General features: G+C 57.5%; 2 protein-coding genes across 11 annotated transcripts in view; one reads left to right on the forward strand and one right to left on the reverse strand.

Annotated features, from left to right (window-relative positions):
• The window catches only part of PASK (PAS domain containing serine/threonine kinase), a 35,801-nt gene extending 25,321 nt beyond the window's left edge, over window positions 1-10,480 (reverse strand). For 6 of the 8 annotated variants that reach the window (XM_044945409.2, XM_044945413.2, XM_025289315.3 and 3 more), the window contains exons 1-4: window positions 9,589-9,724; window positions 1,574-1,830; window positions 771-1,003; window positions 42-212 (exon numbers count right to left, since the gene is read on the reverse strand). In XM_044945409.2, coding sequence (XP_044801344.1) covers window positions 42-212; window positions 771-1,003; window positions 1,574-1,769 — 600 coding nt within the window. In that variant the 5' untranslated portion in view covers window positions 1,770-1,830; window positions 9,589-9,724. Of the gene's footprint in view, window positions 1-41; window positions 213-770; window positions 1,004-1,573; window positions 1,831-3,600; window positions 3,757-9,588; window positions 9,725-10,343 lie in introns of those variants that run through there. The other 2 variants (XM_044945411.2, XM_044945412.2) reach the window with 2 other exon arrangements.
• On the forward strand, window positions 10,438-26,673 carry PPP1R7 (protein phosphatase 1 regulatory subunit 7). Of its 3 annotated transcripts, XM_025289316.2 has the most exons (11): window positions 10,545-10,591; window positions 13,086-13,147; window positions 13,571-13,699; window positions 16,531-16,586; window positions 17,127-17,192; window positions 17,764-17,894; window positions 18,255-18,417; window positions 19,564-19,680; window positions 20,504-20,608; window positions 23,048-23,134; window positions 26,386-26,673. In XM_025289316.2, exons 3-11 carry the CDS (start codon window positions 13,633-13,635, stop codon window positions 26,560-26,562), a joined length of 969 nt encoding a protein of 322 aa, XP_025145101.1. In that variant the 5' UTR covers window positions 10,545-10,591; window positions 13,086-13,147; window positions 13,571-13,632; the 3' UTR covers window positions 26,563-26,673. The 3 variants fall into 3 exon arrangements, with proteins under 3 accessions (XP_006077194.1, XP_044801352.1, XP_025145101.1); XM_006077132.4 differs by lacking the exon at window positions 13,086-13,147 and having other exon boundaries at window positions 10,438-10,591; XM_044945417.1 differs by lacking the exons at window positions 13,086-13,147; window positions 13,571-13,699 and having other exon boundaries at window positions 10,504-10,591.
• The last annotated feature ends 1,096 nt before the right edge of the window (window positions 26,674-27,769 follow it).

Genomic DNA, 27,769 nt, shown 5'->3' on the forward strand with positions numbered 1-27,769 from the left:
GGCCGACTGTGAGCGCCGGCAGCCCAGAGGCCCGCACTCACCACGGTGCCAAACGCGACGGCGGCGTGCCCGTCAGCCTCCACGTGCTCCTCGCTGAGGGCCTGCACCACGTCGGGGTCCGGCTTCAGGAAGAACTGCGTGAGCTTCTGGCCGATCAGGTCATGGCTGCTGTGGCCCAGGAGCCGGCAGGCCCTGTCGTTGGCCACCAGGATCTGCGGTCAGAGAGAGGAGGGCCCCGTGTCACCAGCAGCTCCTCCGCCCCCTGGAACAGCCGAGGGAAGGCGGCACAGGCCTCGCTCCCCGCCCCGCCATCGGCACTCTCAGCAGAGCCACCCCGGCTGCGCCATCCCAGAGAAACAGAAAGCGCTGCCCGCAGTGCAGCAGGCGGTACGGAGACCGCAGCCAGGCCGGCTTCCCCCAGCAAGACGGGCGCGGAGCTGCCGGCCAGCCCCACGCCCACCCACCTGAAAGCCTCAGCTCTGTGCACACAAACACGCATCCTGCAAACGCATTTGCTTTAAATCCTGGCTCTCCACGCTCGGCAAATGAGATTACATGATGCACCACCCCCTCTCGAGTCTGCATCAATGGGAGGACTCGATCTGTCCAGACAGATTCATACTGAGGTCTCCAAAGTCATCGCTCTCGCCACTGCAGAGGCAGCTGCGGCCTTTCTCCTAACTGTACTGACGCACCGGGCGCCCTCTGTGGCCATAAGCTGAGGCCAGAGACCCCAAGCGCGCGGCTGGGTCACACCCCGAAGCACGCACCTCTGTGGTCTTGGCATCCACGGTGAACACGGCCTTGTTGGGGTTGCACACAGGGGCCGGGAGCAGAGGCATGGACCACCCTGGGCACAAGCCCCGCAGCAGGGAGCAGCAGGACATGCTGCCCAGGGACCCCGTGAGGTCCGCCTGCCCGGGCGTGGCCGAGCAGTGCAACTTGCTCCTGCAGATGTTTTGGGCGGCCAGTGACGACAGGCAGTAGGAGCTCCACCTCTCCTCTGGAAAGCGAAGGGACGCGTGAGACCCCACCCGGCCCCGCCTCGAGCTCACGCAGGGGGCCCGAGGACAACGGGACTACAGCGTTGACTAGCACTTGGACGGGCATCCAGCGCCCCCCGGGTCCGCCAAGACCCCCACACAGCAGCATGAACGCTGAGCTCCCCGCTGTCCCACTGTCCTCCAGGGCCCCCGGCCGCAGGGTCGTTCACCATCATTCCAGAAAGTCCACTCCGGCAAGCGGGACGTTCTCACCCAGCCCCTCCAGGTCCTCCTCTGCTTTTTGCACCTCCCTCCCCCCAGCCCGCTCCTCCAGCTCCAGCCAACTCCCACCTGCTGCCCCCAGGGGGACCCTCCCACAAGGAGCTGCCCCGGCAGAGCAGCGCTCTCCCCTGGCTGGATCTGGGCCCTCAGGCCGATCCCAGCCCCGCCTGGATGAGGAGAGTGTCTCGTCTGCTCCAGAGTCACAGCAGGCCTTCCCCACTTCCCGTCAGAGCAGAGTCACCAAGCCAGGAGGCCCGCGTGGCCCCATCCTGCACAGGCACCGCCCGGCCGGCAGAGAGGCTGCTTACCCGACAGTGCAATACGGCTCTGGCAGAGCTTCGACAGCCCGGTCCTCCTGCTCGAGTGTCTGTGGGCTGAGGACCCGGACCTGCCGGGCTCCGAGGCGGAAGGCGCGGCGGGGCCCTCTGGGGGCACTGGCAGGGAGGGCCTCCGGCCCGGGCCCGGGTGGTCCTCCGTGGAGGCCGTCGAACCCCCATGCTCCATGAGGAGCTAGAGAGCCAGCGGGACCGCTGTCCACCGAAACACCAAGGAAACTGACCAGCGTCTGCCAGGCAAGGACAAAGGCAGCTTAGCTAGCTCATTCTTCAGCTCAGTCCCAAACAGCCGTCTGGGGTCAGAACCTATGATGCGAGGACCGTCGGAACAAAGAGGAAGGGGTGGGAAAGACAGAAGGGAAGAGGGGGATCCCGAGCGGAGCAGGAAGGAGCCAGGAAGGAAGCTGCAGTACAGACCCACGGGCGGGGGGCCCAGCCAGGGTCCTCCAGGGCCAGGGCACTGTGCCCCTGAAGCCTGAACCCCACTTCTGCATTACTGTCTGGGTGTGCAGAACCAAGAGCTGGCAGCCAGGGTTACAGGAAACAGAGACTGTGCTCTCAGAGGCTGTGCACAGACTCTCACACACTCTGAACTCCAGCACAGAGGACATGGTCCCAGAGGGGCCTGGGCCGGACCATGCGTGGGTCCCAGAGAGGCTCCCAGAGAAGCAGGCGGCAGTGGGGCTTCCCCTGGGGACTGGGATGCTGGCTGCAATCATGTCTGTGATCTCGATCCCAGGGCTGACACCAGGGCTCATGGGCATAATCCTGGAACCCCCCCCCCTCTACCCTAGTAGCACCAGGGGTTCTGCCCAGCCCACCAGTGTGCCCACAACAACGCCACGAGGCAAGGCCTCCCAGGCAGCTGGGCTGGGTCCAGTCCTACACACCAGCAGACCCACAGCAGCCGGCCCCAGCACGACAGAAAGCTGCATGCCACCCACACAGGAAGGAGCCCTGAAGCCTCAGGTCCTGCTGCCAGGGCAGGGCGTGCTGTCGGGCCCCACAGGACCCCACAGGACACTGTTCACACAAGGCCACTTCTCCGAGGCTGGGAGACATAACCAACCTACCTAGTATGAAGAAATAAAGGTTAGCAAGATGAAGCGATGGAAGAATATGTTCCAAATGAAAGAACAATGGAAAACCTCAGAGAAAGAACTTAACAAAACAAAGATGAATAATCCACCCAGGTGGCTCAGTGGTAAAGAATCCACCTGCAAACACAGGACACCTGGGTTCAATCCCTGGATCAGGAGGATCCCCTGGAGGAGGAAATGGCAACCTGCTCCACTATTCCTGCCTGGAGAATCCCATGGACAGAGGAGACTAGTGGAGTACAGTCCATGGGGTCGCAAAGAGTTAGGCACGAGTAACCAAACACACACACAATCCACCTGATAAAAGAGTCCAAAGTGTTAGTCACTCAGTCGTGTCCAACTCTTTGTGACCCCAGGGAATGTAGCCCCAGACTCCTCTGTGCATGGAATTCTCCAGGTAAGAATACTGGAGCGGGTTGCCATTCCCTTCTCCAGGGGATCTTCCTGATCCGAATATTGAACCTGGCTCTCCTGCATTACAGGCAGATTCTTTACCATCTAAGCCACCAGGGAAGCCCAAGGGTTCAAGATCATGACCATAAAGATGCTCACAGGATTCAGGAGGGCAAAGGGATGGACACAGTGAGAACATCTACTAAGAGTGAAAAATATGTAAAAGAACCAATCAGATCTGGAGAGTACAACAGACGAAGAAATGCACTGGGAGGAATCAAGCAGATCAGATGATAGAGGAACAGACCAAAGACCTGGAAGGCTGAGTAGCAGAACCGCCCAAGCTGGACAGGAAGAATAAACCAGAATCGAGGAAAATGAGAACAGCCTCAGGGACAGCCGGGACAACATCAAGCACGGCAACATTCAAGTTAGAGAGGTCGCAGCAAGAGCAGAGAGGCAGAGCAGAGGATTCACTGGAGAAAGCAACGGCACAAAGGGGCAGACCTCTAGGTCCCGGAAGCACACGGCAACACAGCAACGGTGTTGAGAGGTGACAGGTGGCGACCAGACTCACTGCGGAGATGGCTCCCTAATGTACATAAACGTCAAACCCATACGCTGTACACCCGAAACCAATGTTGCAAGTCAACTATACTTCACCTGTAAAAGAGGAATAAGAAAAAAAAATAGGCAAAAGACAGGAAAAAAAATTTCACAGGAGAATATCCTGTAAACCTATGACAATAAGCTTAATCATGACATTTGCATAACCGTGACTACTTTACACCTACTAAATCAGCAAATATAGAAAACTCAGCAGTGGCCACAGGACTGGAAAAGGTCAGCTTTCATTCCAATCCCAAAGAAAGACAATGCCAAAGAATGCTCAAACTACCGCACAATTGCACTCATCTCACACGCTAGTAGAGGAATGCTCAAAATCCTCCAAGCCAGGCTTCAGCAGTATGTGAACCGTGAACTTCTAAAGGTTCAAGCCAAATTTAGAAGAGGCAGAGGAACCAGAGATCAAATTGCCAACATCCACTGGATCATCAAAAAAGTGAGAGAGTTCCAGAAAAACATCTGCTTTATTGACTCTGACAAAGCCTTTGACTGTGTAGATCATAACAAACTGTGGAAAATTCTTCAAGGGATGGGAATACCAGACCACCTGACCTGCCTTCTGAGAAATCTGTATGCAGGTCAGGAAGCAACAGTTAGAACTCGACATGGAACAACAGACTGTTTCAAAATTGGGGAAGGAGTACATCAAGGCTGTATATTGTCACCCTGATTATTTAACTTATATGCAGAGTACATCATGAGAAATGCTGGACTGGATGAAGCACAAGCTGGAATCAAGATTGCCGGGAGAAGTATCAATAACCTCAGATATGCAGATGACACCACCCTTATGGCAGAAAGCAAAGAAGAACTAAAGAGCCTCTTGATGAAAGTGAAAGAGGAGAGTGAAAGAGTTGGCTTAAAACTCAACATTCAGAAAACTAAGATCATGGCATCTGGTCCCATCACTTCATGGCAAACAGATAGTGAGACAATGGAAACAGTGACAGACTATTTTTTGGGCTCCAAAATCACTGCAGATGGTGACTGTAGCCATGAAATTAAAAGACGCTTACTCCTTGGAAGGAAAGCTATGACCAACCTAGATAGCATAGTGAAAAGCAGTGACACTACTTTGCCAACAAAGGCCCGTCTAGTCAAGGCTATGGTTTTCCCAGTGGTCACATATGGATGTCAGAGTTGGACTGTAAAGAAAGCTGAGTGCTGAAGAAGTGATGCTTTTGGACTGTAGAGTTGGAGAAGACTCTTGAGAGTCCCCTGGACTGCAAGGAGATCCAACCAGTCCATCCTAAAGGAAATCAGACCTGAATTCATTGGAAGCACTGATGCTGAAGCTGAAACTCCAATACTTTGGCCACCTGATGCAAAGAACTGACTCACTGGAAAAGACCCTGATGCTGGGAAAGATTGAAGGCAGGAGAAGGGGACGACAGAGGATGAGATGGTTGGATGGCATCACTGACTCGATGGACATGAGTTTGAGTAAGCTCCAGGAGTTGGTGATGGACAGGGAGGCCTGGTGTGCTGCAGTCCATGGGGTCGCAAAGAGTCAGACACAACTGAGCTACTGAACTGAAGTCAGCAAAAATTAAGAGTTCTAAAAACTCTAATACCAAATGTTAATAAAGATGTGAATCAATGGGAACACTAACAAATTAATATAATCTCTTTAGAAAAAAATCCAATGTTCACCTTTTCTGACAGTACTTTCCACCGTTAAGATTTACATCCTATAGAAATCTGCACACGGGTAGCAAGTCACACTCAAGAATGTTCAGGGCAGTATGGTTCGTAATGGCCAAAGAACAAAATAAAAACCTAAGCATTCCTCAATTAGAAAACAGACTTAAAATCCTGGTACATTTGTGCTATGAATTATAGAGTGAAAATAAATTCTATACACACACGGATAAATCTTAGTTGCTGCTGCTAAGTCGCTTCAGTCAGTTGCTGCTGCTAAGTCACTTCAGTCGTGTCCAACTCTGTGCGACCCCAAAGACGGCAGCCCACCAGGCTCCGCCATCCCTGGGATTCTCCAGGCAAGAACACTGGAGTGGTTTGCCATTTCCTTCTCCAATGCATGAAAGTGAAAAGTGAAAGTGAAGTCACTTCAGTTGTGTCTGACTCTTAGCGACCCCACGGACTGCAGCCCACTAGGCTCCTCTGTCCATGGGATTTGCCAGGCAAGAGTACTGGAGTGGGGTGCCATTGCCTTCTCCAAATCTTAGTAACATATGTGAAAAAAACCAAGTTACAGAAGACTATCGTCAGTAGGATTCCGTCTGTGTAACATCCCCTCATCCACGCAGTTTAGAGATACACACTTACATGACAAACCCGAACATCAGGCCGAGGTGTCTTCTGAGGGTCCTCTGAGCTGCAAGGAGAGGGGGAACGAGGGCACAGGGTCTTCCACATCCTAATTTGGGTGGTGGGCTTAAACGTGTCCACTGTAGTGTTTTGATTTGTGACTGATATTGCGAATCAATCAACTAGGGTACACTGAAAAACTGAGATATTTTACGTGTGCATGTTTACATAGCTCATGGGATCCTAACCAGTAACAGCTGACCATGAACCAAATAATGAACAGGAAGCAAGAAAGAAGCGAAGTAATTAACTGTTAGAAGGTGTTGCTGTCCTGCAAGGGGCAACATTTAAATGTCACAGGTTGAGAGGTCCTTCTTTCGGCATCTCAGTGTTGTAATTATTCCTACAATAACTGGCAATGACATGGTCATGTTTTAGTTTTCCGCTTCTACAACCGGAATATAGACAAAGCCTAGCAGACTTGATTATGACTTCAGACACTGTAAATGTTATAGAGCTTTACTTTGTAAAAGACAGTAAATAAATAAATAAGTAAATAAAACTCTTCAGCGTACGTTGTAAATGTTATAAAAGCTTACTTTGTAAAAATGAGGAAAACCGGGGAGAGGAGAGATGGAAATGAAGGGAGGGGAGAGGGCATAGGATGTTTTGTGTTTTACTTCCTGATGGAAGAGCTGACTCACTGAAAAGACCCTGATGCTGGGAGGGATTGGGGGCAGGAGGACAAGGGGACGACAGAGGATGAGATGTTGGATGGCATCACCGAGTCAATGGACGTGGGTTTGAGTAAGCTTCGGGAGTTGGTGATGGACAGGGAGGCCTGGCGTGCTGCGATTCATGGGGTCGCAAAGAGTCGGACGCGACTGAGTGACTGAACTGAACTGAACTGAGAAAGTAAAAAGTGTCAAAAGTTGATAAACCAAGAAGTGGCCTCAGAAAAAATCACCCCTTCTCCGTTCACACCTTCTGTCCTGAGCAGTCTGTGGAGCCAGCTCAGCCTCACAAGTACATCGGGGCCACAGCCCCAGGGTGGCCCCTGAGGGCACAGAGCCCAGCTTCACATGTCCTTAGATCACTTCCTTTCTCACCTGTTCAAGTTTGACTCAAACTCTAATCAGAAATGCCTGCAAATCCAGGCCAAGGTTTTTGGAATAGGTGGGGTGGTTTTTAAGGGCGGGGGGTGGGGGGGGTGGGGGGGGGGTGGGAGGCGGTGTATGATTGTTCTGTTTTGCATCCCCTCTGAGCAGAAGCCACGGGAAGCTGGACGCAGACAGCATCTGATGGTGCCTCAGAGTAACCCTGCTCCTGGTGCTGGTCTTGATTCCAGAAGGTGTGAGTGACGCTCCCCACCCCCAATCAAACAGAAGGAGAGGTTTGCAGGGAGCTTCTGGAAAAGTACTCCTTGCTCTTACAGGTGAACGTCTGGAAGCAACTGGCTTTCTCCCAGGAGAACAAACGCTAGGAGACAGTTGGTTCCAATTGCTCCCACCACTGCTGTACAAGCAGAGCAGTAGAGCATGAGGCTAACAGGCTGGCGGGCAGAGCTGAAAATGACAAGATGTCATTTTGAGCCACAGGAGACCTTACCCTAACACCTGCCTTCCTCTCGACGTCAGGTGTGGGGTATATCCTGAGACTGTTTCTTGCGTCCAGGCCCCCTCCAGTGTATCCAGGGCGATGCTGCTGTGATGGAGTGTGTGAGCCAAGGGCGCCTCTCAGATCTGAGAAGCCAGCACAGGCGTCCAGGAGGAGGCACCAGCAGAGTTTAGCCAGCAAAGCAGAGTGAGGAAGCCTTTCAGGCAGAGCTGCAATGAGTCCCACAGGGCCCCTGGGGAGGGGTCCACCCATCAAGACGGGTCTGGAGAAACTGGGCTAACTCCCAGGGCCTCCTGTTGCCGCAGGCAGTATGGCTCTTATCCCAAAGACTGACTTTCAAAGCCTGCTTTGAAGTAACCTGACCAACAGGGGGAAGGGGAGAGTCACAGTCATTCATGCAAGAAATCATGTCTTAAAGCAATAAACTGTGGAAAATTCTTCAAGAGATGGGAATACCAGACCACCTGACCTGCCTCTTAAGAAATCTGTATGCAGGTCAGGAAGCAACATTTAGAACTGGACATGGAACAACAGACTGGTTCCAAATAGGAAAAGGAGAACATCAAGGCTGTATATTGTCACCCTGCTTATTTAATTTATATGCAGAGTACATCATGAGAAACGCTGGACTGGAAGAAACACAAGCTGGAATCAAGATTGCAGGAGACATATCAATAACCTCAGATATGCAGATGACACCACCCTTATGGAGAAAGTGAAGAGGAACTAAGAAGCCTTTTGATGAAAGTGAAAGTGGAGAGTGAAAAAGTTGGCTTAAAGCTCAACATTCAGAAAACGAAGGTCATGGCATCCGGTCCCATCACCTCATGGGAAATAGATGGGGAAACAGTGGAAACAGTGTCAGACTTTATTCTTTGGGCTCCAAAATCACTGCAGATGGTGACTGCAGCCATGAAATTAAAAGACGCTTATTCCTTGGAAGGAAAGTTATGACCAACCTGGATAGCATATTCAGAAGCAGAGACATTACTTTGCCAACAAAGGTCCGTCTAGTCAAGGCTATGGTTTTTCCTGTGGTCAGGTATGGATGTGGGAGTTGGACTGTGAAGAAAGCTGAGCACCAAAGAATTGATGCTTTTGAACTGTGGTGTTGGAGAAGACTCTTGAGAGTCCCCTGGACTGCAAGGAGATCCAACCAGTCCATTCTGAAGGCGATCAGCCCTGGGATTTCTTTGGAAGGAATGATGCTAAAGCTGAAGCTCCAGTACTCTGGTCACCTCACGTGAAGAGTTGACTCATTGGAAAAGACTCTGATGCTGGGAGGGATTGGGGGCAGGAGGAGAAGGGGACGACAGAGGATGAGATGGCTGGATGGCATCACTGACTCGATGGACGTGAGTCTGAGTGAACTCCGGGAGTTTGTGAGGGACAGGGAGGCCTGGCGTGCTGCGATTCATGGGGGCGCGAAGAGTCGGACACGACTGGGCGACTGAACTGACCTGAAAGCAACAGCAGGAAGACACAGAGGGGAACCCGCAAGAGAAAGTGAGACACAGAATCGACATAGGTTTACTTTGCCAAGTGTAGAAGGTAACGGGACAGAAAGCATAAGACCGCACCGCAAGGCCACAGTCCTTGTCGAGGGAAAGAAACGCTTGCGAGGAGGTTGAAGAGAAAGCCCAGGTGTGCAGTGGGGACGTCGGGCAGCATGGATGAGGTGCTACAGCTCACGGCTCTCCGCACACACGTCCACTGAGGGGCTCCTGGGTGTCAAGCTCCGCGAGCCTCCTCCTGGCCCCTTCCAGGGGTGGGACAGGCGCGCACAGTCCCTCTGCGGGCAAGGACCGAGCGCCGGGTGGGACCAGGCCCAGGCCGAGACCCTGAGCGGCACTGAGGGGCGGGACCGGCCAGGCGCGAACAGCCACAGGGCGGCAAGCGGGCCGCCACCGACCGGGCGGCGCGGGGAAGGCAGTGGGACATCGTGGGGCGCGGGGCGGTGCTCCCACGCGGGTGGCTCACCTGAGATCGCCCAGTCACCGGCCGAGCTCTCAACGCGCCGGGAGGGCGCCAATGCGCGCCTCTAGCGCCACCAGCCAATGGCAGAGCGACGGCGCCGATCGACAGGTCCCAGAGGCCAACCGCCGGCGCCTGTGGGCGGGGACCCAGGGAACCCGCGAGGAGACGCCCGCGCTAACGGTTGCTAGGGACGCGCCGGAGTCCGTCTACGGCGCCTCGGAAGAGCCAAAAGAAACGGCGCCTCCACCAGCGCGGTCACCGGACGCCGTTTTCTCTGGTCTCAGGATCGAGAAGGCTGAGGACCGCGGACCTCGCCTCTCGGAGGCCTCGACCTGAAGGCGCGGAGCAGAGGGCGGCTCCCTCACGGCCCCCGATGCCGGAGCCCGTTTCGGACTGCGGCGCCCGCAGTAGCTAGATTGGCATCCAGGTCCGACCAGCTCTTCCGGACCCGTTAGCGGACAGGCCCCGGAAAAGAGAGCGGGCGCCCCGCGCTGAGCGTTAACTGGAAGCGGCCCCTTTGTACGGGCTCAGTCCACACCGCGACGCCGGGACAATGTCTGCCCAATTCTGCAGACGCCGCCGCCGAGGCTCAGAGGGACTGGGGAGCCGCCCCGCCGTGTCCCGCCACCAGTCCACGAGCGCAGAGCGACCCCAGGCTCCTCTCCGCTCGCCCGCAGGTTCGGCTCCGTGCTTGCGGCCCCGAGCATCCCTACCCTCATCCCGCTTCCCGCCTCCAGAGCCTCCAGGGCGCCCATTACCTGCCTGGCGGGCGGGGAGACTGGAGCCGCGGAGGCGGAGGCACGCGCGGCCTCGCGGGTGAACTACAACTCCCATGAGGCCCTCGAGCCGCGCAGGAGCGCAGGGCCCCATTGGCTGGGAAACCTCTGAGCTGGGAGCCCTGATTGGCTGAGGGGCCTGAGGCGACAGATTCCGGAAAGGGAAAGAGCAGCCAACATGGCGGCGGAGCGCGGCGCGGGCCAGCAACAGTCGCAGGAAATGATGGAGGGTGAGCGGCTCCACAGGGCGGCGACCGAAAGGCCCGGCGGGCGGGGGCGGGGTCGGCGGCCGTGCCAGTCATGCCCGGGAGAAACGGGGCGGCCCGGGCCCAGCCCCGCGCGCCCCGTGACATCTGCCAGCCGGCAGGGCGGGGGTGGCCCCAGACAGCCGGACGCGGACCCCGGTGCTGAGGCGGCAGTGGCCGGGAGGGCGCGGGCGGCCGGGGCGACGGGGGCCGCAGGGCCGGGGCGAGCGGCGGGAGGGCCGGGCTTGTGGGTGAGGACTGAGGGCGCGGCGGTCCCGCAGCCCCCTGTGCCCGCCCCAGCTGCTGGGAGCCTCGCACCGAATCCCTGAGCTTGACCCGCGAGACAGGTCCCCAGGCAGCTGACCGGGATACGAGGCGCGGGCTCGCTGGGACCCGCCCGAGGCAGCTCATTGGTGGACGCGGCAGGGGTGGAGAAGGGTTCTCTGGGAAGCGAACCGGTTGAGGGGAACGGCTGACCCCAGCCGAGAGTTGAGTGATAGAATCGACAGGTTCCAGTTTTCAAAGCTATAATAGATCCAGAAGACTAATTTCAACTCTTTGGCTTTGTTGAAAACAAATCTGCATGCGTGTTATGTGTGTATATAATGACATGCACACCTAGCCCCAGGGGAGAGCCAGTCGTGTCTTTGAGCTCTCATTGTACTTTTGGCTCTGTTGGTTTCCTGAGGGCTCCCGAAAAGAAGCCGGGGTCTCCAGTGTCAAGTGCTAGGGAAGGGGTGGAAGAGGCGGCCCCGTGTTTGGGAGTGATGGTGCAGCAGCCGGGGCCAGCTCCCTGCTGCACCTCAAAGGATGTGCCAGTCAGCCAGGCTGGAGACCGGGGTTGGTGGAGGTGGGGGGCGGGAACGAGCAAAGGCCGCCTCCGCTGAAGGAAAGCAGGCACAGGCATAGGGCTGTGAGGGAGTGTGACCTGTCGGAGTGACCAGGAGTGACAGGGGTACCGGAGGAGAGTGTGGCGGGTGAGGCAGGCAGGGCACGTGGTGGAGGGCCTGGGTGGAGGGGAGGAGCTGGGGAAGGTCTTGGATCTGGAGACCTTTGGGTCTTTGAGCAGGGAAGCACCTCTTCTTATCCGCCTTCTTCCCGCTCTCCCACCTCTCCCACTTCCTCTTCAGCCATCTCCTTGTCTTGGTAAATGGCAAATGGGAGGAAACCTAGGCAATTCCTTCTCTCTGGCTGCCACCCATTCGACAAATCAGCAAGCTCTGCTGCCCCCGCTTCCCTAGTATCTCCCAGTATTTGCTACCTCTCCCGCTCCCCCTGCCAATACCTTGAGCCAGGCAACTGTCCCCAGTGCCCCACAGTCACCTGCTATGCTGATCTGCTATCCCATATTTCACTTTGGCTGCCCTTCATGAGTTAAGCCACTGCCACCCTGGGCTCAGCTGCACCAGACCATTGCCCAGTAGACTTGCTGTCCCTTAGCCTGGACCACAGAGAGGCTGTGCCTAGTGATGGCTAGTTTATTACACGTCTTTATGCATGTCATGCACATGCTTTTGTGCCTGACAGCGACGCTGATGTGTGGGTACCGTGAGGAGACTGAGGCTTCGAAAAGGAAGTAACAGGTCAAAGCTGTGTCTGTCGGGGTAAGGTGCACACTCAGGAAGAGTCACGGGCATTCTAGGCATTTGGGGAGTCAAAGATCAGATTTGGATTCTGGGATCAGATCAGAGTCTCTGGAGAATAGATTTAAACAGACAGACAAGCCACTGAGAGACCAGTTAGGAGGCCAGGCAGGAGCACAGACCACAGGTAGTGAGTTAGCTGATCTAAGACAGTTGCCAGAAAGTTGCAGGAAGAAGGAATGGGTGTGGTGGTGTTAGAGATGAATTCATCAGGACTTGGCCAACATCCTTAGCTGGGTGCTGCTTTGCTAATCCCAGTGGAAGACTCGGAGTTGAAGCAGCGTCCCTCCCCATGGAACACATGCCTCTGTAGATGAGCCGTGGTCAGAGAAGAGAGAATCCTTGCCCTATGATTGATGACGCACGCAGCCTGCGAGTGCTCTGGCTCTTCCAGACAGGCTTCCACAGAGGTTGCAAAAAAATTGAGAAAAAGGAAAATTATCTGGCAGTCTTGCCAAAAGATTTTTTACCAGTCAGCTACATTTAACTGGGCTCCCCAGGTGATGCTAGTCGTAAAGAACCCTGCCTGCCAATGTAGGAGACGTAAGAGACGTGGGTTTGATCCCTGGGTTGTGAAGATTCCCTTGGAGGAGGGCATGGCAACCGACTCCAATATTCTTGCCTGGAGAATCCCACGGACAGAGGAGCCTGGTGGCTGCAGTCCGACAACTGAGGCGACTCGGCACTCACTGAGTACAGGACTGCGCTGGGTTGACCGTGCCGTGGTGTTAAGACCATGACTCGTGTGGGGCGTGGAGCACTGCTAGCTGTCTTCTCCTTTTCTAGAGCGCCCCGCTGCCCACAGTCTGATTTGAGTTAGTCTTGATTTCTTTCAGAACGTGGGCCTGTGAACTGGGCTGGTTTTCTTGGCCAAATGGATAGTGGAGCCTGGATGAAGGTATGTGGCGGGAGGGTCACACGGTCCCCTCTGTGTGGAGATCCAGGCCAAGAGGGCGCGGACAGGAGGTGCTTCTCTGCGTGTTACCATTAGCACGTTCAGCCACAAGCCACCCAGGCCTTCCAGACACCTGGCGTTCTTCACGAGTTCCTTGAGAGCAGGAATAGTGTGCTCCTCACCTTTGCAACCCGTGGCCTCCCTGGTCTACCCTCTTCCCGAAGCCCAGTCTTCCCCTCCTCTGGGTGGTGCCTCACATGGTGCCCAGGACACACGTGGAAAGTACTCAAATGTTTGTTGACCTGAATTCAACAAAAGTTCTTGAATGAAGTCTTTCTGACTTCCAGCTGGATGCCAGTCTGTTATATGTTCCTCACAGAGTCCCCTAACGTGAATATGCGTTCTTATGGGTGTGTGTGGGTTCAGTTGACAGGCGGGTTGAATCAGAAGAGTCGGGCGACGAAGAAGGGAAGAAGCAGAACAGCGGGATGGTGGCGGACCTCAGCGCGCACAGCCTGAAGGATGGAGAGGAGCGGGGGGACGAGGACCCAGAAGGTACTGGCCGAGGGGAGGGCCTGAGACCCACTCAGCAGCAGGACGCGAGCTCTGCTGCCTGTGCTCAGCCTGGGGACGGGGGAGGGATGCCACCCGGCACGGACCCTGCCCACTCTGGAGGCCCACAGGGCCTAGTGGGCGAGAGCTTGAAGCAGGGCCCCCTCTGAGGCGCTTGCTGAGTCAGCTCCACACTTAGGGCACTTGCAGGCAAGATGGATGGTTTCCTAATTTCACGTAAGGCAAATACAGCCACTGGTGATACTGGACAAGTGTGTCCTCTGGAACAGAACCACGAAATCGTTTATCACCCCCATGTTCAGAAAGCAAGACTGAAGTGAAATAAGCATTGCATGCCTTCCTCTCCTGCCTCAGTCACATGGACTAACTTTATCTTAGAGAGGTCGTTTCTGAGTCCCGCTCCACCATGCTTGTCAGCCTGAGGATCAGCTTCTAAATTGTCTTCTTAGTGATTAAAAACAGCAAAATGAATTTAGAGTTGAAAAAAGTGTTCTCCACCTGTAATGGTGGTTTTTCACCCGTGAACCATGATCGAAACCTTTGTTCTTTGTTTGCTTAGAAAATCAGTTTCCACTGAGAGAAGTGAGGGAAACCATACACACAGAAGGATGTCCAAAATATATTAGGTGGAAAAAGCAGATTTTTTTATAAACAATGTGCATGTTAAAATCCTATCTTTGTTTTTTAAATATTGATAATAGCATATAGTTTTGCCTACTTGAGAGAGAAAACACATCCAGTGATTGGGGCGAGGGATCTCTAAGCAGCAGGTTGAGAGGGTCTTGTGCATTCTGCATTTTCTCGGTTTGTCTCCATTGTGTGGGTTTTAAGGCATCAATACCCGTGCATTCCCCTTACGGTAATAAAAGCAAAGCTAATCTTTAAAGTAACATCGTGCTCTGTGCCAGCACACATGCTTGGTAACTATGGCAACCTAATTTCAAGGCAAAAGGCGACTACCAGAGAAGTACCACTCACGTTATTTAGGGACTTCAGAGGCAGCATTCTGGAAGCCATGTGGGTGGAGAAGCACGTGGGAGGGAGGCTGACAGCTCTCCCTGGGGCTGAGCCACAGGAAGGCCGGGGCGAGCGCCGCCTGACGGCACGCCCTGCCCCTGGCGTGCGCACTGGCGCGGGCGCTCCCGGCACGGAAGCGGCCCCACCCGGGCTCCTGCCTCCAGGAACCTGGCTAGCAGTCCTCAGGGAGGCGCACCTGCCTAAGTCCTCAGAGGCCCGGGGCCTGCTTGTTTAGGTCTTTAGGTTCCAGTAAACAAATTTACACCTTTCAGCTGCTACCTTTCCCTTATTTTCTGTAAGTTAATGTTTTAACACTCGAAACATATGTGAGAGGTTCAGGAAGGTGGCTGGTAGCTTCTGTCTCAAAGGTTAAGCGGGCGTGTTGAACACCGCCCTGCGCTGCGTGCATCACAGACAGAGCCCTTAGCCTTGTGACCGCAGATCCTGGTTTGGACCCCACGTGGCCACCCTGCCTTCGTTGTGCCGTGTCTTTTTTTGCAACTCTGAGTTCATGTTGTTGGCTGTGCTGTCTTTTGAAGAGGGATCATTTTGGGCAATCTCTTGGTTTTGCGCAACTCCTTTTATTTAATTCTTGGATTTGTTGACATTCCATAAAGCTATGGCTGACCTAGAGAAAATGACGTGTTTTGTTTTGGTTTTTAACTAGCCATTGTTGACAGTTACGGAAAAGCCGGTACAATGAATTTAGCCAGTGTAGGGCCAGGAAGTCTCTCAGGCTGCTCCCTAGTTGGGCGTGCCTCTCCGGGGTCTCCAGTCCAGCGTGTGAGCTGCCCGTCCTGGGGAGGCGCTGGGGGTATGAGGCCAGGATGTGGGCAGTGTTGCTGTAGGGAAGACACAGAGGCAGGAGGCCGCTGAGCAGTGGCGGTAACTGTTGTCCCCGGGGCACAGGCCAGACAGCAGGCACGCCCACCAAGGACCAGGTGCTCTGCACACAGGTGACCCAGTTTCTTCAGCAGCACGTTTTAGCAAAAGCAGACTGCATGGAAATACTCTCCGGTTCTGTGCGTGACCTCTTGCAGGTCCTGATGCACCTGGCAGGCCGGGAGAGCGGCTCACCCTTCTAGTCAGATGTGCTGCGCTTGGTCCAGACCTGCCCTCCTTGGCCACTCTGGGGCCCTGGACACCGCTCTCCAGGGCGGACTGGCTCCCAGCCTCCCCGGCTCCTCAGCAAGCACTGTGTTTCACTTACTTGGCAAGGCTCTTTGATCCTGCCAGTTGAACTGAGCTTCATTTTGTTTTGCTCTGTGCAGAGACGTGTCTGTAGATGCAGGGCCATTTTCCAAAGCAATGAAAGGCACGTCCTAGAACATCGATGTGCCTGGCATGACCCACATTCAAGTGACCTGATTCATTGCCACAGACCAGAAGGGAAAGACTGGGGGCAGGCTGCCCCGAGGTACCGCTGCAGGCTGCGCTGGAAGGTGGCGGTGGGCAGCTTCCGTGCTGCTGGCTGGGATCACCTGAGGCTCGGTCACCCCCCGCCCTTCTGCCAACAGCTTCAGACTACATTTCCTTTCTTGGGAAGTTGTAGGACGTGGGTGGGATCTTGGAGGCCTTTGCCAGTAGCTTTGCCAGCAGACAGAACCTTAAGAGGTGCCGGTTGTCAGGTGTCGGCTCCACCGCGTCATCGCTGCCCTCGGGTGTCGCCTGCAGGGTCCTCCTCTGTTGAGCTGGCCCCGCGCTTCAGGCAGCCTGCCCCAGCTGGCCCCCAATGGCCAGGCACGTGCTCCTAGAGACCAGAGCTCTGAATGGGCTTTTTCTTCTTCCTTTTCCAGAAGGACAAGAGCTGCCTGTGGATATGGAGACCATTAGCCTGGACAGAGATGCAGAGGTAACGCTGCCTGCTCGGCCACCCCAGGGGCCTGGTGGCTGAGCGCCCTGCCGTCAGGGTGTCTTTTACGAAGGTGCCAGATTAGTAGGTGGTTTCCCTGGAAGGTCCGGTGGTCGGGGCCTCCCTTGGTTGCTCAGAGTCCTTGTGTTCTCACTGTTTTTAACACGAGTGCTTGATCTCATTGTGCTTTACACACCGAGAATTGTGTGGCAGAGGCAGCGCCCTGACTGCTGCTACACGCGTCAGATGATTGCACCGTCCTGGGGCCAGAGGAGCCGCAGGCGAGGGCGGGGCAGCCCCCAGGGTGACGGGGGCGCGCGGCTGAGAGCAGGCTTCTCGCACCGCTAGTTCGGAGGGTCAGTCTCACATCAGGCCGCTGCCTGTCCCAGCACGGCTGTGCCCGCGTCAGCTGTCCCCACGACTCCGGGCGGCACTGTTCCCCGAGCCCCGCCGCCTCCCGGCCTCCTCGTGGCTCCAAGCCCGGGAAGCGCGTCTCCAGGTGCATGTCTGCAGCTGAGCTAGGCTTTGTTTCTGTTTCAGGATGTTGATTTGAATCACTATCGCATTGGAAAAATTGAAGGATTTGAGGTGCTGAAGAAAGTGAAGGTGAGAGGAGCTCGTCCTTGCACGGGAGGGGCCTGTGTGACCCTGCAGAGTGCATACCCCCACGGGATGTGGATAAACCGGAACAGATCAGTTCTGCGTGGTGACCGTGCTCAGGAAGGTGCTGCACTGCACCGGGAGCGTCCCTCGGGCGCCTTTGACCCTGAGCCCTGCAGGGTGATAGGTCGGACGCTCGGCTGGCTGGCTCTCCCCAGGTTCACGCGGCGGCTCAGATCGGCGGTGCCTCCATCAGAGCCTGCCTGCAGCCACGTGCAGCCCAGACTGCACGTGCTTAACTCACTACAGATCAGTCTGGTTTTCAAAACTGAGCCGCCGAGAGTTCCCTCTGCTGGAAAACAGCACCCCTCCCCTTGCCCAGGGCCTCCCTCACCGAGTAAGAACACTCATCAGGGCCTCCCTCCATCCCCGCGGGTGTCTGCCCGTGCTCTCCAGGTCAGCACCTTTCTAGAAAACAGGAGGAAAACCCCGTGTGCGGAGGCCGAGTCCGGGGACAGTGGGCCCTCCTGCAGGCCTCCCCGTCGCCTGTGCCAGCTGCCCTTTTTCTGTCCCCCAGACGCTCTGCCTCCGGCAGAATTTGATCAAGTGCATTGAGAACCTAGAGGGGCTGCAGAGCCTCCGAGAGCTGGACCTTTACGACAACCAGATCCGGAGGATTGAGAACCTTGACGCGCTGACAGAGCTGGAGTGAGTTGTGAGGCTGCAGGGGGCCTGGCAGCTGCCCCGAAATCAGTCCCCCACCCCAAACCTGGGCCCGGGGAGCCCCCGCCCAGGGTCAGGCCTGTGCCTGGCTCCCCAGGGGCACCGGCTTGCCCACAGTCCCAGCCCACACGTGAAGCCTTTGACTGGAGATGTCAGGCTGAGCTCCTCGGGGAGAAGACGGTTTCTGTCCTCAGCCCTGTGCTGGGAGCCGGGGCAGCAGGCTTCGGGGGCCCTATGGGCTGCCCGCCCCACCACGTTCCCCGGGCGGGCTGCTGCCTCTAAGTCCGCTACGTCCTGAGCTCGGAGTGGCCTGTGCTTGTTAATAAATGCTTTGCCTGTTTCCAGGGTTTTAGATATTTCTTTTAATCTACTGAGAAACATTGAAGGAATTGATAAGTTGACACAACTGAAGAAGCTCTTCTTGGTCAACAACAAGATCAACAAAATTGAGAACATAAGCAGCTTGCACCAACTGCAGATGCTGGAGCTGGGGTCCAACCGGATACGGGTGGGTGTGGGCACAGGGCGCGGCCTGCAGCTGGGGTCCAACCGGATACGGGTGGGTGTGGGCACGGGGCGCGGCCTGCAGCTGTGTCTCTCACGAGACCGAGTGCTCACTAGGGGTCGGTGTTAGTGAAAGCGTGGCCCTTTCTTCTGCACACAGCATTCTGTTGCTCCTCATTCCAGGCACGATGTAACTCTTAGCAGACCCTCCCATTGCACTCTGCCCGACAGGAGCCCCCAGAGCTTTGCTTTTGAACATACCGCTGGGTGTGTTTTTAGACGCACCTCTTGCCACAGAAGGGGCCCATGCACAGCAGGGTGACGGGCCCCCACTCCAGGCCATGGTGGGGGGTGGGCACAGCCTGGTGCATGGTTGGCCCACACGCCCCTGCTGACTGGCTGAGGGCGGGGTTTCTGAGCCCTTCCTCCACCTCCATGCCAGAAATGCCCCTCCAGCTTTTGGAAGCTTCTAGCGCACTGGTCAGTTCAGGTTGGGCCTTGTGAGCTAGACAGGACGCAAACCAAGGAGAGTAGTTGCGGCAAAGGGCTTCTTGTGCCCGTTGGTGGTGATGTGGCTGAAAGCAGTGCATGTGAAACGGCGTGGCCCAGGCATCAGCGTGTTCCGCAGCATCCCTGTCGGGGGAGAGGGGCCACATCACAGCCGACGCAGGCGACGGCAGGTGGGGCTGCTCTGCCCCCGAGTCCTCGTCCTCCCGGACCAACCCCGGCCCGTCCTGTGAGGACTGAACAAGAGGCTCGCTGTGCACTCAGAGGCCCCACTGCAGCCCCTGCCGGAAAAGCTCAGCTAGCCTGCTGTGGGAGAGTGGTGTACCCGGGAGGCGGGGACCTGAGGCCTGCCAGGGGGCGCTCACTAGCGCAGCTGCCCACGGGGCACTGGGGAGCACGGGGCAGAGCGGGGAGGAGCAGAGCACCCCCAGGAGCCTGGAGGCGTCCCAGGCCCAGGGCTCCCGCAGCTCTCACCCGCAGGACACCACCGGCGTCTTGTTCTCAGGTTGCACTCTGAGGTGGCCCAGGGGGATCCCAGAGTGGGTAATACCTGCTTGACATGGCACACAGCTGCGTCTGCTCGCCCGAGGGGGCGGGCCCTTTCCCCTCCCCAGTGACTGCTGCCTTGTCCTGATTTTCACAGGCGATTGAAAACATCGACACGTTAACCAACCTGGAGAGTTTGTTTTTGGGGAAAAACAAGATCACTAAGCTTCAGAATCTTGACGCACTCACCAACCTGACCGTCCTTAGCATGCAGGTACGGACCGCCCAGCCTCCCGCCCCGCGCGCCCCTGGGGCAGGGCTTTGCTCCTCCACTGTCTCCACGCTGGGCAGCACTTGGCTTCACTGTCAGTGAGGAATGGAGACATCACACTTAACAGATCAGCAACACCCATGACACGCGTGGACCTGAGGTTTCCTTCCTTAACACGCCACGTATCTTCTCCTAATGAAAGTCCAGGCGGTTTTTAGCCAGGGCAGCTCGTCTCTCCACAGCTCACGCCATGCTGGGCTCCATGGTGGGAGTGACACCCCCGTCCCGTCCGTGCCCAGGGGCGTGCCACCTGGGCGTGGTTGGGCAGTGCCCGCGTAGGGTGGGCAGCGCCTGCATGGCTGCGGGCCGGCTCCTTTCGTCAGGAGCAGGCGCGTGGTGGTGGGCCTGGGGGCATCGGTGGCAGGCCGTGGGGACAGGACCCCCAGGACCACCCATGCCTCTCGGAAAGCAGGTGTCGTGCAAATCCGTGTGAGAAGCGGGCGCTGTGCTCTAACTCGAGTTACAATGGATGCCAAAAGAAATGAGAACCAAGTGATTCTAAGTATTCTGATTTTGACATTTTTGAGTTAATTATTTGAGGTAGACCTTTCTCAAGTAGATTTTGAAAAGTGAGTTTTGTGCATCAAAGCCTTTGGCCGTGTGCACGAGTTTGGCCCAGGACAGCGGACGCAGGGCCCTGGTCTGCCTCCCTCTGGGCCAGGCCCCTGCAGGCACTGTGGGCGGCGCCCTGTTCTCAGGAGCCCTGTGTCCGCCGCCCTGCTCCCAGAAGCACCCCAGTCTCACGCCATTCCAACTCTCCCTGCAGAGCAACCGGCTGACCAAGATCGAGGGCCTGCAGAGCCTGGTGAACCTCCGGGAGCTCTATCTCAGCCACAACGGCATCGAGGTCATCGAGGGCCTGGACAACAATGTAAGAGCTGAGCTGTGTCGCGGGGTGGGTCACTGCATGGCCCTGTGGGCTTTGGGAAGATTTCTGAAAAGTAAATCCTAGGGAATTCCCTGTTGGTCCAATGGTTAAGCCTTCGAGCTTCCAATGCAGGGGACACGGGTTCGGTCCCTGGTGAGGGAACTAAGATCCTACATGCAGCGTGGCATGGCCAACAATAATTAAAATCTTTAAAACGGAAACCCTAGCTGCTCCTGGGTGTCCCTGTGCCGTGGACGACTTTTAGTTATCAGCCGCTGCCCTCTCTTCCTGCCCCTGGCCACTGGCTTCCTGGCCCCACCCGCAGCTGAGGGCCCAGATCCTGCACCTTCCTCGCTCCCTCCTCCCCCTCCCCCCTTCTCCCCCTCCCTCCCCACCAGCCCTGCCCACCCAGCACAGGACAGCCTTAGAAGCACTGGGCAGCGGGGACAGCCCTGGCCCTGAGCCTGCAGGAAGTCCCTGCTCTCCTCAGCTGCCACAGGCCAGCCTGCTTTCCCCCAGCACAGTATTCAAGACAAATAAAATGCTTGAACTCACTCAATTTCACTGGGTGTTTTTTCCTGTTTCAATTGCCAGCAGGTGTAACCTATTCGGTCGCCTGGTAAGCACTGTTTCAGTCTTTGTAAGGGCTTCTTTGGCCTTGGGCCTCATCAACATCAGTGAGGTTTTAGGGGAAACCCACTTTCTGGATTTTGTTTCACCAATATTTATAGAATTTTGGAAAAGGTGGTGGAATTTGCCTCCATTGGGTGTGGTCACCTTCCCCTGCCTTTCATTTGGACTGTTTGCAGAGCTGGTGTGTAACCTGGGTGCACGCCTGGGCGGTGCAGAATGGGAGGTTGAGGCCAGGCTCTGAGAGGTGGGGCTGGGCAGGGACCCCTCCCCACACCAGTCCCCACGGCCAGCTGGAGGGTCTGCGCGGGAGAGAGCGTGGCCCCCGGGAGCAGCAGGACGCTAGGCCGGCAGGACGGGGCGGGAACTTGGGAGGTGTCCCGGAGGTGTGCTGCACGGCCCGGCCCAGCCCGGTACTGGACCCCATGTGGGCCTTTGCAGCAAAACAGAACAAAAGAATTGTGGCTTTTGTAAGGTCCTCCTAATCAAATGGAACAGGCTTTATTCAACTAGAGAGCAAATGTCCTTCTGTATTTCCCTCTGAGCTGCATCTCTTAACCTCCCTGGAGTTTACTCTTGCGGTGCAAGGCCAGGCCGTCAGTGATCTTTTTCCCAAACGGAGAACGACTGCTCCCCTGGCGCCCTGGGGCCGCCCTGCTCGGGGCTTCTCCAGGTGCCAGGCCTTGTCGCAGCTCTGCCCCGGGAGACTGTGGTTGCGGACGCTGCACTCTCTGGGGCGCTTGCTCTCCCTGCCCCACCTTACCCCCATCCCCCTCCTTACCTTTTTTTAAGTAATAGTACTGGTTTGCTTTTGAATGAGGTTTCAAAACACTGTCCAGCTCCCCAGAAAATCTCAAGGTAGCCTCAAGCACGTGCTGGGGTCCTTGTGCGGAGGTTTGGGGCCGTTCTGGCCGCTGGGCGCCCCCGCCCTGGTCTCTGCACGGGGGCTGCCATGGGGTCACGGCCTCCACATGCCGTAGAGGCTGCAGCCCAGCCAGTTCCCACGCACACGCTCCCCACGCCACCCAGCCCCTGAAGCGGGCACAGCGGGCCTGGCCGGGCCCCACCCCACTGTCCCCGCGCCGCCTCCTGCGCGGTTCTCCCGAGTCCCTGTCTGCCCAAAGCCCCTGCAGCCTGCGGGCAGGTGCCTGCCAGCCTGCTGCAGTCAGTGGCCATCTGAGCAGCAGTTGGCAGAAGCAGCCCCTGCCCCTGTCAGCGCCCTGATGGGCTGCTCGAGCGCTCTTCTCTGCTCCAGAAGCAGGGTCCCTTCCCGAAGGGATGGCATGGGGCCTGGCCCTTCCCCGCCCTCGCCATGCCCCGGGTCCTCTGCCCTAAGTGAAGAGGGACTGTTTCAGGATCATTTGGGGTTGAATGTCTCCTTGGGACAGGCACTAGATAAACGCTGCTACACCTCTTGCCCCGCAGGGCCCACCCCAGGGGCCCGGGAAGCCTCCCAGTGCCCAGGCCTCTTCTGCTTTGGCAGGTGTTACCTGCCCCTCCAGGCCCGGGCATCTCACTGGGGTCCTTTGGACCAGGATGTGGGAGTCTGGGTCGTGGAGTCCGATGGCACTGGTTTCAGACCCCAGGGACAAGCTCAGTGAGGCAGCGGAGAGGATTCGGTGTAAACTGGGCAGGGGCTGCAGGAGGGCACAAGGCCATGCCCTCCGCCCCTACCTGCCAACACCCCCTTTCCTGTGAGGGCAGAGGGCAGCTCGCCTCGCGCTGTAAGCCCAGTGCCCAGCACGGTGTGCATGGCCACAGAGTCACAGCAGAAATGAGGTAATGCAGGAAAATTTTATCTCCTTGTTCTAGAACAAACTCACGATGTTGGACATTGCATCAAATAGAATCAAAAAGATTGAGAATGTCAGCCACCTAACAGAGCTGCAGGAATTCTGGGTAAGTGCAATGCATGTGCGCTTGCTGGCGCTCAGCTGAGCGGGTCCTGGTGCCTGGAGTGTGTCTGCTGCGGCTCTGGGGGCCGGGCCGGGGACGAGGGCTCTGGGGGCCGCAGGCGCGGTCCCCACGTTGCGTGTGGCCTTCCAGCAACAGCATCACCAGGGAGCTGGGTAAAGTCACGGCAGTCAGGCCCTGCCCCAGCCCAGAGGCAGAGCGGTCGATGGCCAGGCACGTGAGAACCTGGGAAGCCCTGATCCGTGTGGGTTAGTCCCAGGATCGCCGTGTGGCTGGAGGGCTTCCAGACGCAGCCCTGGGGCCATGCTTCCAGCTCAGATGGCCCAGAACCACGGGAGGAGGTATGGATGGGCCTCTGTGGTTGGTCACCTTGGAACGTGCCTCGTGTTGGTCTCATGGCGATGGGGGTGGTTCCTGGAGCCCACTGATGAGAAACGAGGCAAAAGAAGCGGGTGTTGCAGGTCGACCCCCAGCTGAGATCCTCAGGGTCAAGGTTCCACATGCGTGCCCCAAGCGTGACTCCTGCAGGGAGTGCCGTGTGCAAAGCGGCGTCGTCAGAGATCTGTGCTGTGTCCACGGCCTGCCCCTTGCTTGGCCGGCCGTTCTGCCAGCCCTCTGGCGTCCTGGGTGTTCTCTGCTCCTCCTCTCAGAAATGCCCCGGGCTTCCCTAATGCACAGTGGCCTCTGTGAGCATGCCGCTGCCCCTTAGCGACGGCGCGGGTCTTGGGTGCCTCAGGGCACGATGCCAGGACCGGCCGCTGAAGCCTGGGGCGCGAAGCCAGCCGTGGGAGCTGCGGTTTGGTGTGCAGCCCAGCCCTGCAGGAGGGCGTGGCCGGGGGTCGGCAGAGGATCAGAGCAGAGAGATTCGGTCTGAAGAGGCAGGGAGCCACACTACCAGAGCAGGAGCCCAGAGCCCGGGTCCTGACCGGGCTGCTCCAGCACCGGGGCACGCGGCACACAACATGGGCCTACCCCTCACCCCAGCCCAGCCGGGTGCCGGCCCTCGTGCCCCGGCAATCCTCCCGGGAACCTGTGCTGGCCTGAGTGACAGAGGCCCGAGGAGGCAGGATGCCCCCATGATGGGGTCGTGAGCAGACTGGCTGTGTGTGGGGGGCTCGCGTGCATTCGGACCCCCAGCTTTCTATGAAGTAGCAGACTCCTAGTCTGATGCCAGCAGCCTACAAGTGATTTTGTTGCGTCAGAAAAATAGCTTGAGGATTCTCCCACACCTAGGTTTTGTTTCAAGCATTGCTGAATTGGAGGGGAAGTGAATGTGAATTTTGTATGTAAATGTCAACCACCAGAAACCACTGGAATAGACTTTGGAGACCGTGTGCCTGGAGCGCCATCCTGGCTGTGTCTGCAGCAGGACTCCAGTGTGGGTTGAGGCAGGACGCTCACATGTGAGCCCAGGATCACCTCCCAGGAGTTGGCAGAGTCCTCGGGGTCACCAGCGTGCCCACGCGACCACACGTACCCGGGAGAGAGACGGCCACAGGCTGCCGTCCCCGTGTGCTCTGCCTGCGAGGGGTGCTGGTCAGGACGTTGGGGGGACCTCCGCTGTGTGTCCACGTAACGCAGCGGTCAAGTGTGGAGCAGCTGGAGAACAAGCTCGCGGCCACAGGGAGCAGCCCGCTGCATCCAGCTGCGGGCCCTGCTGCACGACCAGCAGCCAGCTTGCTTTAAAAGTCACTTCATTTGACAGGAAAACTGAGAAGGAGGCAGGAGACAGTCTAGATTGGAAGAAACTAAAGTGGTGCTTCCGGGAGGTTTTTTAAGAAGATGAGAGCACCGGGAGCTCACTCCCCACACCTTGCTCCTTCACGCCTCGGCTGGGAAGAGCTCAGAAGAGAGACATACAGACCACCGCCCCGCCCCCCACCCCACCCCACCCCGCGTGACCCTTCCAGATATTCTAGAGTTTTTGTGGAGACGATACAGGTGAATGGTTTTGAGTTTCATTTTGAAAACGTACAAAGACGCGTCTGGGAGTTCCCTTGTCTAAGGCGAGGGAACACACTTGGAGCAAAACCCCTAGGTCCACTTTCCTAAATCCTGGAGAAAAGCGCTGGAGGCTGGCCGTGCTACGGAACACCCGAACTGATGAGACGTGGGGCTTGTGAACACAGTAACTGCTGGGACAGCGGAGTCAGCAGAGCTGTGACGGCTCACGTGGGAAGCGTGTGGCGTGCACGTCGGGCTCAAACGACTGGAGGGGAGAGGAGGCGCGGGCGAGTCACGGACACCGGCACCAGCGACACGGGAAAGGGTGCGGAGTAGATCCCGCTGCCACGGCCTCCGCTCTGAACGGGGGACAGGGCTCAGAGTGTTCCATGAAGGTGTCTTTTCACTTCTGTGAACGTTATTGACACTCACGTGATACAGACCTGCCTTAAGAACACACCTCGTAGCGCTCCCCCATTATCGCCGTATTTTGTAGCAGAAACACAGAAGCCATGTTTTTTAAGGAAGAAAATACAAAAAATGCTTATAAATAGACTGTGTGTTTTGCCAAAAGAAAGGTAGAAAGTGCTGCTTAAAAACACAAAACAAACACTAAAGACCAACTGGAGAGCAGAGCCGTTCGTCCAGTCTGGAAGGTGTGGGGCAGTAAGACTGGGCGCCAGGGGCCCCCGGACCACAGCAGGAGCCAGACAGCCAGTGCTTTCCAAGGGGCACATGTTGAAGGCGTGCACCCCGTGCTCATGTAGCCCCAGCCCCTGGGCCACGGCCTTCTCCTGCCGTGACTGCACGCGGCGGAGCCCGGTGATGGACGGGCAGGGCGGGGCGCTAATGGGCGGTGCCTCGAGGGCACTGGTGGACGGGCGGGGCAGGGCGCTGGTCACGGCTCCTCCAGGAGCAGCCGTTGTCCCTTTGCGGTGGAGGCGCCGGGCACCCCTGGGAGCAGGCCTCGGGGCCTCCACAGCCTCCGAGTTTGGAAACCTGGGTGTCCCAGGGCGGCTGGCACACGAGGCCCACAGGGAGTTCCGTGAACACGGGCTTCCTTAAGCAGGCGAGTCTAAGAAACCCTATCTGCCCGGGGCAGGGGCGGGCACTGTGTGGCGGCTCCTTCATCCCTCTACGGACCCGGACTTAGCGGCGTCCGCCAGGTTCCTCCCGCGGGACGCAGCCCGGCCAGCATGTGCCCGGGGGGATGGCCGGCCTGTCTTCTGCATGGGGCGGGGTAAGGGCTGTGGGGTCCTGAGGCATCTCTTGACGCGCGCCTGTCCCCCCAGATGAACGACAATCTCCTGGACTGCTGGAGTGACCTGGACGAGCTCAAGGGCGCCAGGAGCCTGGAGACGGTGTACCTGGAGCGGAACCCCCTGCAGCGGGACCCGCAGTACCGGCGGAAGATCATGCTGGCCCTGCCCAGCGTGCGGCAGATCGACGCCACCTTCGTCAGGTTCTGAGGCCCGCTCCTGCAGAGCCTCCCGGCCACGGTTCTAGCCCACCCGTCGCTCCTGCAGCGTCCCTGTATCAGCAGTCACAAACCCAGAGGCAATAAAAAGGCGCTGAGTGAAGCTGCGTGTGCCGGGCCGTCCCCGCCGACCAGGTGTGGCCCCCCCTGCGCTCCGTGTCCTCCCCTCAGAGGGCGCTCAGAGCCCCCCGGAGGGTGAAACAGTGAGTCTGGGAGAGTGTCCAGGGGCCCTCGGGCCTTTCTGCCCACAACTCTGCAGTCTCTCGGGCCAGTAGATGACCTTTGTAAACTGTATGTATTAGCAATAAACTGCAGGCAGAGGGCGCCTCAGCCCCATGTGCCGCGCCCCAGCGCCCTTGGAGGGCCGGGGGCCCCATCGGTCCCCGCAGCCCTCAGGCCAGAGGAGCAGCCTCCACACGCGGCGTGGGACCGCTGGCGGGTCCGAGCCCACCAGGTCTCCACAGGACTGTGTCCAGAGAGCTGCCCTCGTCGCCACGCCTACATTGCCCCTTCTTAGCCCATCAGTGTGCTTTTCTGTATAAACTCACACCCACAGTCACCCTGGGTGTGACAAGGACCTTGTCATCTCGCAGGGCCTCAGACTTGCCATTCTGCAGCCTAAGAACCAAACCATGCGGTCCCCGGGGCTCCTCCTGCTTCCGAGGCTCGAGCTGAGCGGCCAGTGTAGGCCCCTCCTGCCTCGTGTGTCTGCATCGGTTCAAGGTTAAGTTTGTTAAAATGGAATTAAAACTGCATGTCCTCGGCTGCGTCTGTAGCCACGTCTCACGGGGGCAGCCAGTCCCTGTGGTCACAGGGAGTCCTGCAGGCAGGCCGCCCAGGAGCTTGTCACAGAGCCGGGCATCCACGTTGGGCTTGGGAGCTCAGAGGTGACCCCTGCCCGGTGGGCTGAGGGTGAGGTCACGTCCAAGTCCTCACTCAAATCTGGGCCAGAATGGGCCGTGTGGCCGACATGGCCGAGCAGGCTGTGGGCCAGAAAGCAGGCTCAGGTGTGGCCTGAGCCCAGAAAGAACCTGCATACTGTGCTGTGAGCCTAGAACTCCGCCCTCAGCCAGGCACGGTCTGAGGATGAGAGAGAGGCGTTGTAGACGCACGGGCTCAGGGTCTGAGTGCCCTTGCTGGGAAACGTGGAGGAGCCCGTCCAAGCTAAACGTGAGTCCAAGTGAAGAGCCTGCAGCAGC

This window comes from Bubalus bubalis, chromosome 6 (assembly GCF_019923935.1).
Source record: "Bubalus bubalis isolate 160015118507 breed Murrah chromosome 6, NDDB_SH_1, whole genome shotgun sequence".
NCBI classification, from domain to species: Eukaryota; Metazoa; Chordata; class Mammalia; order Artiodactyla; family Bovidae; genus Bubalus; species Bubalus bubalis.

Bases quoted from the DNA above. Each gene is read 5' to 3' on its own strand.
- PPP1R7 (XM_006077132.4), top strand. From the start codon at position 10,540: ATGGCGGCGGAGCGCGGCGCGGGCCAGCAACAGTCGCAGGAAATGATG. The intron at 10,592-13,570 runs GTGAGCGGCTCC...GTGTGGGTTCAG, and splicing joins GTCGCAGGAAATGATGGAGG to TTGACAGGCGGGTTGAATCA. The intron at 13,700-16,530 runs GTACTGGCCGAG...TTCCTTTTCCAG, and splicing joins GGGGGACGAGGACCCAGAAG to AAGGACAAGAGCTGCCTGTG.